Source organism: Rhizophagus irregularis, chromosome 26 (genome assembly GCF_026210795.1).
Source record: "Rhizophagus irregularis chromosome 26, complete sequence".
Lineage (NCBI taxonomy): Eukaryota > Fungi > Glomeromycota > Glomeromycetes > Glomerales > Glomeraceae > Rhizophagus > Rhizophagus irregularis.
This window is the reverse complement of record NC_089454.1, coordinates 1,610,355-1,622,951: the sequence shown is the minus strand read 5'-3', so window position 1 is coordinate 1,622,951 and position 12,597 is coordinate 1,610,355. Positions and strand designations below refer to the sequence as shown.

General features: G+C 27.8%; 5 protein-coding genes across 7 annotated transcripts; 3 read left to right on the top strand and 2 right to left on the bottom strand.

The window, feature by feature from the left end:
• Nucleotides 1-2,233: 2,233 nt before the first annotated feature.
• OCT59_017543 (uncharacterized protein) lies at nucleotides 2,234-2,782 on the bottom strand (the record flags this gene model as incomplete). Its single annotated transcript, XM_066137558.1, has 3 exons — nucleotides 2,234-2,244; nucleotides 2,332-2,437; nucleotides 2,585-2,782. 3 exons carry the CDS (start codon nucleotides 2,780-2,782, stop codon nucleotides 2,234-2,236), a joined length of 315 nt encoding a protein of 104 aa, XP_066004128.1.
• Nucleotides 2,783-4,422: 1,640 nt separating this feature from the next.
• On the top strand, nucleotides 4,423-5,634 carry OCT59_017542. 3 transcript variants are annotated; one of them, XM_066137556.1, is made up of 3 exons: nucleotides 4,423-4,721; nucleotides 4,958-5,447; nucleotides 5,566-5,634. In XM_066137556.1, the coding sequence occupies exons 1-2, from the start codon at nucleotides 4,524-4,526 to the stop codon at nucleotides 5,192-5,194; spliced, it is 435 nt and encodes a 144-aa protein (XP_066004126.1). In that variant the 5' UTR covers nucleotides 4,423-4,523; the 3' UTR covers nucleotides 5,195-5,447; nucleotides 5,566-5,634. The 3 variants fall into 3 exon arrangements, with proteins under 3 accessions (XP_066004126.1, XP_025178944.1, XP_066004127.1); XM_066137557.1 differs by lacking the exon at nucleotides 5,566-5,634 and having other exon boundaries at nucleotides 4,426-4,721; nucleotides 4,958-5,310; nucleotides 5,440-5,561; XM_025309278.2 differs by having other exon boundaries at nucleotides 4,958-5,577.
• A 754-nt stretch (nucleotides 5,635-6,388) lies between these two features.
• Nucleotides 6,389-10,027, top strand: OCT59_017541 (uncharacterized protein; the record flags this gene model as incomplete). Its single annotated transcript, XM_066137555.1, has 17 exons — nucleotides 6,389-6,731; nucleotides 6,805-6,868; nucleotides 6,965-6,987; nucleotides 7,066-7,179; nucleotides 7,372-7,436; nucleotides 7,524-7,637; nucleotides 7,719-7,800; nucleotides 7,871-7,938; nucleotides 8,013-8,114; nucleotides 8,197-8,276; nucleotides 8,359-8,409; nucleotides 8,485-8,668; nucleotides 8,750-8,890; nucleotides 8,970-9,128; nucleotides 9,240-9,699; nucleotides 9,854-9,865; nucleotides 10,008-10,027. 17 exons carry the CDS (start codon nucleotides 6,389-6,391, stop codon nucleotides 10,025-10,027), a joined length of 2,082 nt encoding a protein of 693 aa, XP_066004125.1.
• Nucleotides 10,028-10,197: 170 nt separating this feature from the next.
• Nucleotides 10,198-11,430, bottom strand: OCT59_017540 (uncharacterized protein; the record flags this gene model as incomplete). Its single annotated transcript, XM_025317156.2, has 5 exons — nucleotides 10,198-10,399; nucleotides 10,470-10,568; nucleotides 10,659-11,184; nucleotides 11,252-11,307; nucleotides 11,372-11,430. 5 exons carry the CDS (start codon nucleotides 11,428-11,430, stop codon nucleotides 10,351-10,353), a joined length of 789 nt encoding a protein of 262 aa, XP_025178942.1. The 3' UTR covers nucleotides 10,198-10,350.
• A 213-nt stretch (nucleotides 11,431-11,643) lies between these two features.
• OCT59_017539 (uncharacterized protein) lies at nucleotides 11,644-12,590 on the top strand. The gene is made up of 4 exons (XM_025317155.2): nucleotides 11,644-11,723; nucleotides 11,786-12,007; nucleotides 12,086-12,262; nucleotides 12,346-12,590. The coding sequence occupies exons 1-4, from the start codon at nucleotides 11,672-11,674 to the stop codon at nucleotides 12,408-12,410; spliced, it is 516 nt and encodes a 171-aa protein (XP_025178941.1). The 5' UTR covers nucleotides 11,644-11,671; the 3' UTR covers nucleotides 12,411-12,590.
• Nucleotides 12,591-12,597: the final 7 nt, after the last annotated feature.

The window sequence follows — 12,597 nt, the reverse complement described above, 5'->3', positions numbered from 1 at the left end:
CCGGCTATGCTGATGTCTCCTAAAACATAAAAAAAAAAAATAATAATATTTTATAGTTTTTGAATTTAATGAGATGAAGTTCAAGAAATTCTTGGCTATTAAATAGAAAATAAAAGTAGATTTTTTTTAGTAAATAAGTCAAAAGCTTAGTCTACCAATTATAAACTTTTAGTAATACAAGCTGGGTTTCTTAATCACCAGTTATAAATTCTTAGTTTAATGCTTATTATATGCTAGATCTTTTAAAATAGCTTTTAATTTAATATTGTGGATTTTGATATTTATAAAATACTTCTAAATGATTAAAATATAATTTATAAATATTAATTCAATACTTTATTTATCAAGAATTGGATTATACAGTAAGTGAAATTGAAAAATTCCAATTCAACTTTTAACTTCAATTGCAAGTGAACTTCTAATTTAAAATTTTATAAAATAAAAAAAAATTAATTAATATTTTTTTATTTTAAATAAAAAAAATAGATCTGAATTTTTTATAATTTAAAATATTAATGATTATATAATTTTAGAAAAAGATATAATCAGCATATTATAAATTTTTCAGAGATTAAATACCAATAATAATTATTATTTAATTAAAAATTATTATATTTTATTATATTAAAAATATATATATTCTTTTTTTTTATTTATTCTTATAAAGATTGATATTTTATTTGATAATTAGTCTAATATGTATTCATAAATATTAACCCCTAAAATACTTCACTTAAATTATCATCATAAATATCATCTAAAAAAATATTATTATAAAGAATTTTAATATGATTTTAACAGTTTTTAATAGTACCAGCTATAATTTTATTCCAACTTTAAATAATATATTGGATTACTTGCAAAATATTTATTTTCAAATTATAAATAAGCTTATCAGCTTTAACTTGCTCTAGTATTTATTTAAAATAAAAATAAAAGTATTTAATATTATAAAAGTAGTAAAAAATAATAAAACTAAATTTGTAATCACCTAATATAATAATGTCTATAACATTTTTTAAAAGTCATAATGATCCAATTATCTAATAACTAAAACTTTAATGTTATATTAAAAGGTAAAAAATAAATATCAATATAAGAAAGAATTAGATTTTCTAAACAATTATTAACTAGTAATAAGACATATTGCCCTCCATATTTTTAACCATCAAATTTCTAAATCATTCTTGAAAAATAATTGATAACATCCAGGTTTTAAAATTATTCTATTAGGTTATTGGTAAATTGCCAATTTTAAATATTATAATTTGACAAATTTACCAATTATTAAAGGATTTAACTTATACAACCTATTAGCATTTATATATAAAACAATATAAAGACACTCTTTATTTTTTTATGACTAGCAAAACATTTCATTGCCAATGTTTAATCTGGTTCTAGCCTGCAAAATTATTATATTAATACAGTATTAGTTAATATAAAAAATATTAAATAATATTTTAAAATATATATCAATAAAAAAACCCTATTTCATTTATATTATAGATTCTTTCTGAAGGATTCAGCATATTTACTTTGTAATAATAGTAGAACTTCAGCAATAGCATTTTCAGTTACAGAATCTGCTTTTTCTTAAACCTTTATCTGACAAATGCTATTACAATTCTTGAATTTTTGGTACATCATAGGTTTAGTTTAGTTCAATGCAGTTGCAACACTATGTAAATATGCATTCTGTAATTATCTTTTTTTTTTCTTTTGTCGTTCCTTGCATATTAGATATTGCTAAGAATTAACCTTATGACATTTCCCCAGTGTAAAATTCAATCGATCTAACAGGCGTACATATGTAAATAACCAGTTTAAATAATAGACCCTTAAACTTGAACCAACCCACAATACATTAAAACCGATATACCGATATGTTGGGATTCATATGAAATCATTGAAATATCAATATTTTTTCCATATAGTGAGAAAGTAAAATTTTATCGTTTCAATATATATCAGTATCCGACTGTAGATCGGAGGGTAGGGTGTGACCATGTTTTTCACATAGCAATAAATTATCCAATCATTTAATCATTTTCATCAGGGACCATGACCTTCTTCTATAAATAAATTGATTAATTAAATGGACTATGAAATTTAAAAAATTATATGGGATTTTCTTAGTTAAAGTCTTCACAGTTTTCGTACAATTATCAATTTACTAATTATTATTTCTAGGCTCTTTTATCATTTCGTAAAGATAGTTTTTGAGGAAAGTTTATATGTTTTCTAAAAGAAAATTTTAGTATTTAATTTGGAAGAAATATCTTAGTTTGCAAATCCGTTTCATCGCAAATGTACAGCTACAATGCCTACCCGCAGTTCCCAAAGGTGCCGACGACGATAAACATATATTTGGAAATCGAACCAGCAAAAGGTCATCAACATCATATTCGAAATTCCCAGCTCTAGATGCGATGCTCTACCTATTGAATTATTACCTCTCCTAAGACCTTCAACATCTTAGCGATCTTTAATTTATCACCGAAAAGGCGCAGGGTTGGCAGTCCCACTGACTTCATCGACAGTAAATTAAAGTCTGTTGACTTTAGAGACCAAATGATATTACCTTTTGTCTAACTTCACAAGATTCTTTGTTAATTTTTTCCAGATTAAGTTCTTCAGATGATGACGGGTACCATGAAAATATGGACGAGAGTTTATTGCATCTAGAAGATAGGAACACTTTTGTGAAATGTTTGTTATCATCGGTGTTCACCCAGTGTTTGTAGCATTCCAGGATGGTTGTTTTGGATGATCGTGGCATGATGTTCAAATGGAACGAAGTCTGCCGAAGTGGAACATAGCAATGATAGCATGAAATATATGAGGAGAAATCTGATGGAAGACCTTATCAATCATTTCTACTATCCAGAAAGAATATGATATATCATAGAGGAAGTTGAGATCGTGTAGAGGAACAAAATTTAGCTGAGCCAGTGAAAGTGATAAAAAAAAATAAAAAAAAGTGGAATAAATAGTCACGTCTCACTGATATCACGGGCATAAATACAGCCGAATGGATTTGTATTGCAATAATACCACAAAAAATAAAAGCATTTCTTAGTATTTTGTTTTTTCGATTAATGATGGCAGATTCTGCAAGGCGTAGTCTTCTCAGAGTTGCGCAAAATCTGATTGGGCAGAATATATCGCTGAATTAAAAAAAGAATGTCGATTTCTTTGATGGTTCCCATTTATACTATTTATACTCCTAATTTTGTAAAAAAAATTTAAAATTTTTCAAGCTGTTTAGGAAAAACACGTTTATATAATAGAATACCTTATAATAATATACATTTCAAGATGGAATTAAAGGAAAAAATATGCAAAATACTAGCAATTAAATAATAAATGAATCAAATTAATATTAACAAAATATTTATTTAATTAGATTAATTTTATAAATTTTATATATAATAATTTTGAAATTTAAATTTTACTAACTTATTATAAAATTTTTTTGGTTTTAAATACATAAATACAAAAATTTTATGAAAAACATAAGAAACTTTTAAAAAATTTTAGTAATAATATATAAAAATTTTTTTTGAAACCAGCTATTGTATTATTTTATGTATTATTTTATATAATAAAATTTATTTTATTTAATATTAATAGTGTTTTCTAAAAATATAATAAAGTTCAAATTATAATAAATGAATAACATGGTTAAACCCACACATTTACCATTTGGTATAATCACAATATTATAATAATCTGCAGTATTGGATTAGATAATATGTCTATATTACTCATATATACTTAGAATTATTTTTTGTTAATATACTGAAAATTTTTGTTATTAGCTATTATTCGCTTTATTAATATGATATATTTCTTATGTTGTAATCGTCATAATTATTGTTATATATGTAATAATTATTTATAATTAATATTATGTGACAAAGTTATAAAAAAAAAAAAGTTTTCATGATAATTGGTCATAATAACATAGGTTTATTCACATAAAAAAATTATATTATTTATTAAAGTAAATACATGAAAGAGAAAAAGGTCAAATATCTATTGAAATATAGAAGAAACTCAGTTCGAAAGCAGTTTATATGTTATATTATGTTACACATGGCTTACATTTCTTTTTTCTAAAAAAGACTTGGGTTATTGTTGTACTGGTATATGCAACATTGCAATCATCCTGATAAGGAATCGACTAGGTGGGCAAAATTTTTCTTTAAATATTATTATTGCATATTGCATAATGAATCATATCTGATATCCCCGATTTGAAATAATTCCTATTTCTCTTAGAATATTATATAACATTAATAACACCTGACGCGTATGGCACAGCAATAACGCGTATTGTAAACACACCCCAGAATTGTGTGTTTCACCCCAAAAATAAACTATTATAAATTGAGGGACCTACCAAATTTTTATTTCCTCAACCTTTTCTTCACGTTTGTTTTTTTTCACGAGCCGCTAGTCTCAATCTCGTAGAATTCCTTACAAATATTTTAAAAATAACTGAAACTTAACTCAAAATGCCACCAAAAGCTACTCCTAAACCAACTACAGGTGGAAAAACTACAGCTGCTGCTGCAAAGGCACCTGCGGGTAAAGCTCCTGTTAAGGCGCCAGCATCTAAGACACCAAAAGAGAAGAAGACCGGTGATAAACCTAAAAGAAGAAAAGTTCGCAAAGAGACTTACTCAAGCTATATCTACAAAGTTTTGAAACAGGTATATTAATTTTATCTTCTATTAAGCTATTTTCTGGTTTATCTCTTGGTGTGCTGTTATGCAACTTTAAGTATAAGATAAAAGAAGAATTTACTTTTTCCCACAACGTTTTCACTGAAATATATAAAAAACGCGTTTTGGTTTCACTTTATTCATGTCGGATATAGTTCTAAATTAGTAAAGTGATGATATCTAATGTCTATGACATCTACGTATTTATAAATATGATTATTTAGGTCCATCCTGATACTGGTATCTCAAATAAAGCAATGTCTATCCTCAACTCGTTTGTCAACGATATCTTTGAGCGTATTGCTGGGGAAGCTTCTAAACTCGCAGCTTATAATAAACGTTCCACCATTTCTTCGAGGGAAATCCAAACGGCTGTCCGCTTGATATTGCCTGGTGAATTAGCTAAACACGCCGTTTCAGAAGGAACTAAGGCTGTGACAAAATACACAAGCTCTAAGTAAAAGTTATCGTAGTTAACCATATACTCACGGAACAAAGGAAAATTTGCAGGAGAAGTAGGATATATTCTTTATAGCTGTGTAACGAGTTTAATATCCAATTTTTTTTTAAATTTGAGGTATAATATAGGATTTTATTTCTTATGCTTTTTTCAATTTTTCTCAGAAAGTTCACACTCACATTTATTTTCTTTTCGTAATCATGCTTTATGAGGATATTCCTAATTAAAATGATTATATATGTACAGCTTTTATAGTATGTTTCATTTTTCATATCTTTATAAAAAATTTTTTCTTTTATTGGCGGTTTAAATAAGAAGCATACTCAAAGAATTATAATAAAAAACTGATATAAACTTCTTTGCTTTGAAAAGTATTCAGAAAAATTTGTTAATTGCAATTAAAACAGGGTTATCAGGGACTCGAGGTAGCTTAAGTAACAACTCTAAGTTAATCGACTAGAACATTAGAATAAGTTTTAATTCATTAAGGATAATGAGTGGTTAAAATAATAACGATTAAACGCCGACTTAATAATAATAATGGTAATTTAAGACATTTTTTGTCTTAATTGAGTGTCCTTATATTCTCGCACGCGGTACACCGGTGATTTTGCATAATCATTAAATTATTTATCGATTCCTTGGGCTTATTACTGCGTGAAATTGTGTCCAATCAAAAAAAAATATAATGACTATAATGTCATGAGATTTGATATCACGTGAGTAATTATGATTATACTATTTTTATACATAGTTATAAATGACTATCATTGTGTAACCATTAGTATCGGGAGTCCTTCTCCTCAAATTGTAAGAAAATGAAACAAATGAAAATCCTTCGGTATAAAGAAAATAAATTTGTAAATCCGAATAGCCGAATCTGAACTTTATATAATATAAAGACTGCAAAAATACTTTCCAAGGAAAAATCAAAAATGTTAAATCTGCAAGATGCGGCACGAGGCGGTACGTAAACATATTGCAAAATGCTAGCTTAGGCAATTGTTTTCCATTGTATCATAAATATAAAGTACTTTGTTTATATGTGTTTATGTCATATTTAATGACATACGATATAAAGTTAGAAAAGTAGGACCATGCATATACTATTTATAAAATACCGAGTTTACGGATCAAACTTTTAAGTGTTCCGCTTTTTAGTTATATAATTCTTTGACTATTATTTTTTTCAATTATGGCTTCTGCAATTAAAAGGACTTTTTCTAGAGCCAAGAGCCCACAGCCACCAAAAGCTATTCCAGCTATTGGCTCTATACTGAATACACCATCTCCTCCTTCTACAATTTCGGAAACACCTAACCAGAGCGTTAGCAATAGCAATTCACCTTCTCCTGCTACAAATCAATCTTCAACTCGACAAAATGTCAAAGTCGTCGTTAGAGTTAGACCTTCAAATGCAGTCGAAATGACCAGAGGTGATACTGAAGTTTGGGAGGTAAAAAATGATTTACGAAGAGTTGGTTTACAAGCTGACTATTGTGAACGACATAGGAAGCAAATGGCAGAATACTTTTTTGGTAAACTTAAGCTATTTTATTTTTTCAAGTTTCATATATGAGTATAATTAATGCATTGTTTTTTTTATTATAGATGAAGCATTCACAGGTAGTGACAACAAAATTTTGTTCGAAAAAGGTGTACGAGATACAATTAGGTGAGTTGAAATAATTTGATTAACAACAATATAATAGTCCATTGTAAATGAATCGATTAAATTTCTGAATATAATTATTGATTTAAAATTTCATAGGTCTACTATGGAAGGTTATAACGGTATGTTAGTGTTAGTGATTTCTTTTTTTTATTGATTAAATTTGAGCCCGATTTGATTAATGAATTTCTTATCAATAGGAACTGTATTTGCTTATGGTCAAACGTCTTCGGGTAAAACTTTTGTAAGTCATAACTTTCATAATATTGTAATATTTCGATTATTCGTAAATACATATGTTAAATCTCTTAATTGTAATTTGATCTTATAGACGATGGTATAAACTATTTTTCATTTGATATAAATGTTTTGATTATAAAATGAATTCTAAATGTCATTAATTACAAAATTTTAATTTTATAATATTTGCAGACAGGTAGAAATAATATTTTTATGATTTGATTTTAATTAATCTGAACATTTAGTAACTTCATTTTATTATATAGGTACTAATTCACAGCCAGGCGTTATTCCACAAGCAGTTGATTGTGTGTTTGATTATATTAAAGAAGTAAATCGCGATTTTAAGTCATTTTGAAGTTTCAAATTCGTTGACCAGTTTCATCAACGTAAATAATAATATGGAATATTAATATAGTGTCAAGAAAAGGAATTTCTTCTCCGTGTTTCATATATGGAAATTTATAATGAAACTGTGCGCGATCTTTTATCACCAGAGACTGAAGATTTAAGAATTCACGAAGATAAAAGAGTATATCTTGATATTTATTATCATATTTTTATATCTTAATTGTATTTAAATATTTATCGTTACTTTCATAACAAACATTAGCGAGGCGTATACGTTAGTCCTCTTAAAGAAGTAGTTGTTTCTACACCTAGACAAGTGTTAAAAGAGATCATGAAAGGAGAAGGTATGTTAGTTATTATTATAATTTATTTCGAAAAAATACGGTTACTTATAAATTATGTTCTATTTGTTAGCTAATCGGCATATGAGTGCGACTGATTGGAACGAGCGAAGCAGTCGTTCACATACAATATTTCAAATGGTAATATTAGCGAATATATGAGTTACTGAGAACCATTCTATTCAAATATTTAACATAATGAATCCTTTATTAAGGTTATTGAGAGCACTGCCAAAAACTCGTCGCCATCTACTTCTCATCGTTACCATCCAGCTGGTCCGAAAATGTCTGGCGCTTCAGTGTCACTTTCCGTGTTGGTAACTATTATGAATATATTATTATATTATTATTATAGTTTATTAATCGGCATCGATTTTATTCGTTAATATCTTTAATTAGAATTTAATAGATTTGGCTGGTTCTGAAAAAGCCACAACATCGATAGATCGCCGAAAAGAGGGGGCTTACATTAACAAAAGGTTTATTATACGAACCCTATATTCAATTAACACTAGAGAATTTGAAGTAATTTGTATAGATTAACTTTAATATATTTTTCAGTTTGCTTACATTAGGCACAGTTATTTCTAAACTTACAGAGAATAGTAGCGGGTAACTTGATAATCTGATAACTAAAGGTTGAAACTTTAAATAACATGATAATCGAGACTTTTTTTTATGTAATAGTGGACACATACCATTTCGTGACTCCAAATTAACGCGTATTTTACAGAATTCGCTCAGTGGAAATGCTCGAGTTTCTGTAATATGTACTATATCACCATCAGTTATAAATATCGAAGAGTCACAGAACACTCTTAAATTTGCAGCCCGAGTGAAGAAAGTTGTTACAAAAGCACATACAAATGCGGTTTGTATTTATTTATTATTTTTATATTCTTTATTATCTTCGTTGATTAATTAATTGTTTAAATTTATGCATAATTCTTAGGTAATGGATGATAAGGCTTTATTACAAAAATATCGGTTGGAAATTGAAGAACTTAAGACCAAACTTGAAAGTACTAATATATCTAACGACAAAGAGAAGGAGGCTGAGTTATCGCAAATGTTGGCACAAGAAAAAGCCAAGGTAAACTATCGGAATATAAAAAATTAAATTTAAAGAAAAAAAATAAATAATTTATTTATTTATTTTATTCTATTTTTAGCATGAGGAACAGATGATGGAAGCTCAACTTGTCCGTACGGCCTTGAAGGAAAGGATTGATCATCTTACCAAGTTGATTTTAAATAATTCTTCCTTTTCGGGCAGTCCAGCAAATGCTTTAGGTCGTAAAGTTTTAGTTGAGCCTAGTGGAGTCGATCAAGTTAGTTATATTTATATAATAATTTCAATTTGTTTTATTTTAATTTTTTTTGTATGTTGTGTTTATAAGTCTTCTGGCCTTAAGACTAATAATGACTTAACAAATGCTCAGTTTGAAAAACAAATCGCGGATCTCAGATCAGAGCTCAATAGCAAGAACAAAATTATTGGGCAACTAACTGCCGAAAAAAGAAATGAATTACAAAGAACCAAAGAATTAGAAATAATTATAGAACAGCAGCAAGAAAGGATTCAATTACTTGAAAATGATGGTAGAGGACATTCTCGTAGTGGAAGTGGTCGTGATTTCTCTAATAGTCCAGAATATAGTGATTTGAGCAAGACAATACAGAGACAAAGGGATATGATTAAAGATCTTCAAGAAGACATTAAGTCAAAAGAAAAAATTATTGCCAAACAAAATGAAATGATGCATCTAGTAGGGCTCTCGCAATTTGAAAGTAAATCGGCGAATAAGATTAATGGGCATCATATAGAAAATGGCACATATCGAGCGGATGAGATTAAATTAACCAATATCGATGAAATAACAAATTCGGACGATAATAGGGGTAATGATAGGAATGATGTACTGTTGAAAAACAACTGTTTAATAATTTCTGATGAAGCGATTCTTATATTCTTGTTGTTTACATTTTCGAATTTTATCACAGTCGGTTGAAGTTAAGCCTCCCTCTGACGGGGATAGTTTGTATTAATTTCTAGTAAATCCACTAGGTTAGTGCATAAAATATTTAATAGTATAATCATCATAGTAATAATCATAATTTGCATGTATAAAGTAAAATCATAATCATAATAAACCGACATTGACGCCAAACATTTAACTGCATTTGTTGTAATATTTCTTATAATATAGGTCACGGTGCTACTGGTTAGGGCCATTCTAAGTATACTAAGTATATTTTTAATTATCTTAGATCGGGTATTCTTTTCGGGATTTTTTTTTATTTATTTTTTCTTCATTTTGGTGTATGTATTTTATCCATAATAATAATTTTATAGACTGTTTTATTTAGACATTTTTTTTTATATTTATTTTGAAAAAGAATTTATCAAACTTTTTTTTGTAAATATAAAATCAATAATATTTAAAGGGTAAATATTGTCACAAATTATCTTGTTAAGTGGTTTAAAAATGAATCTGATGTCTCGCACATATTTTTAAGCTTTGTAATATAGGTATAAATTAGCTTTAGATTTTATTTGCAATAACGATCTGCTTTGACTTTTTCACGACGATCGAGTAAACTGTAAAAATATTAATTATTTTGTTACATGAAAATATGACAGAAAAATAAATAATTTATAAATGACTTACGCTTCAGCAAAGTTTCCTTCCTTCTTTGCTTTCTTTAATTCTGAGATCTCTTCCTTAGATGTTTTTACTCTGCCACCGCCCCAAGTTTGATATTTTTTGCTATAATAATATAAATATAAGTACAAGTGAGTATTAACTAAAGTTCAAAGTAACTTTTTAGAGAAAATTTCCAAATAAAAAAAACGATACATTTGTTCAATCTCGTATTCACTAATAGGTTTTGTTTCTTTTTTTGTACTCTTAACTTTTTTCCGTAATCTGGCTTGACATTTTATTTTCCAAGTTTCACAGAATCCAACGGTTTCAACATCAGCTCTTAAATTATAACCACCATCAGCAATTTCGTCAACACTTAAATATTTTTCATAAATACTTTGTAATGCAATTCCATCACTTTTTATAATAGGTGTCCATTCTTCTTGAGGACCAATTGCTTCTCTTTCTGCTGTAATAACACCAAATTTATCTGAAGCTAAATATTTCTCATCAAAAGTTTTTATTGAAATACGGTCTGTACTACCAACAATTCTAGAGCCAATAAATACTGAAGCAATATCTTCAGGTTCAATTGTTGTCAATTGTTTTCCAGGTGGTAAAGGTTGCACTCCAATACTATGATCTTTTTCTGAACAATATAGGCAAGACAAAGGTTCACTATTGAAAATTAAAAATAAAGGGCCAATTAGATCTTCTTGAGTTTCTGCAAAAACCCAACCTATTAAAAAAATATATATATATCAGAAAAGCAAACAAATGACGTGATTATAAAATATATAAATAACCTTCTTGATTTCCTTCTTCTTCAATAGATTCTTCAGCCTTACGCTTTTTCTTTTTTCTATAACAAAGAATGATACGGTTATTAAGTATTTGTTAATAAATAATGACTAGTTTAAACTAACTTTTTATCTCTATCGCCTTTGAAACTTAATTTTCCCTTAGAAGCTTTATATTCGGACATGACAGGTTTGAATAAAGATCTACAGTAAACTTCCAGAAAACTTTAAAAGTACATTTATTTGTTACACTCGAACATCTATTTACACCATGTATTACTAAATCATGTTGTATAATGTCATTGTTAAACGTGGGCGTCGGGTCTGCGCGTGTCAATCGTATCATAGTTATGTAAGTAAAAACCATATAAATAGACAATTGAAATTAGTTGATTTTTAACTAAAAATAAATTCTTTATACAAATAATGGCAGCTGGAGACTCTCTACGTTATCGTGCTCGTACTGCAGTACCTGCAGGTATTATTTGAGTGGTTCTGTTTTTATTAATTAAAATATATTTATTGAAACTCTTATATTAGGTCGTCCGGAAACATATGGTTCCAGAACTATGACAATTCATCCTGAAGAACTTGCTGAAGAAGTAGGGCCAGTTTCCTCAGAAGAAGAAAATGAATTATCAACACAGCCTGTTGGAACTTTAAAACTTCGTGGTGATGGTGATGGTCAATCTAGTGGCAGAAAAGTTAAATGGGATGATACAGTTGTAGACAATGAAGGTTTAGGAAGAAAGAAATCAAAAAGTATGTATAAAATTTTTAACCAAATTTTATTTTTCATGAGTTGATTATTTAATTACTTTTTTTCTGCACAATCCAAAGTTTGTTGTATCTATCATAAACCTCGTGCGTTTGGTGAATCCTCGGATGAAGATTCCAGTAGGGATGATTCTGACGATTCGGATCATGGTCACGATCATGACCATAAAAATGGTCACCATCCCGACAAATGTTATCGGAATACTCCAAATGCATATGAACGTCAACCACAATACAAAAGTATTACGAGATTATTAAACAAATCACTTTATAATGATAATAATGACAATAATAATAATTGTAATAATTTGTTTTTATTTTAGATCGCCCACGACCACCAATCCCAAATCCAGAACCAAGAGATAATCCAACTTCTCCTTCATCATAATATTTAAAACAAAAGGCCCATGATTTTTTAAGTATTAAAGATAGAATATAAATAGAAGTAATGTCGTTTATAAAAACATTTTCTTTTTTAATTTTGCTTGTATGTAAATTACAAATCTTATACGAACTTTAGTTATAATTTCAATAAAGTGCATATTTTTTTTTAAAAAAAAAAACATTTAAATATA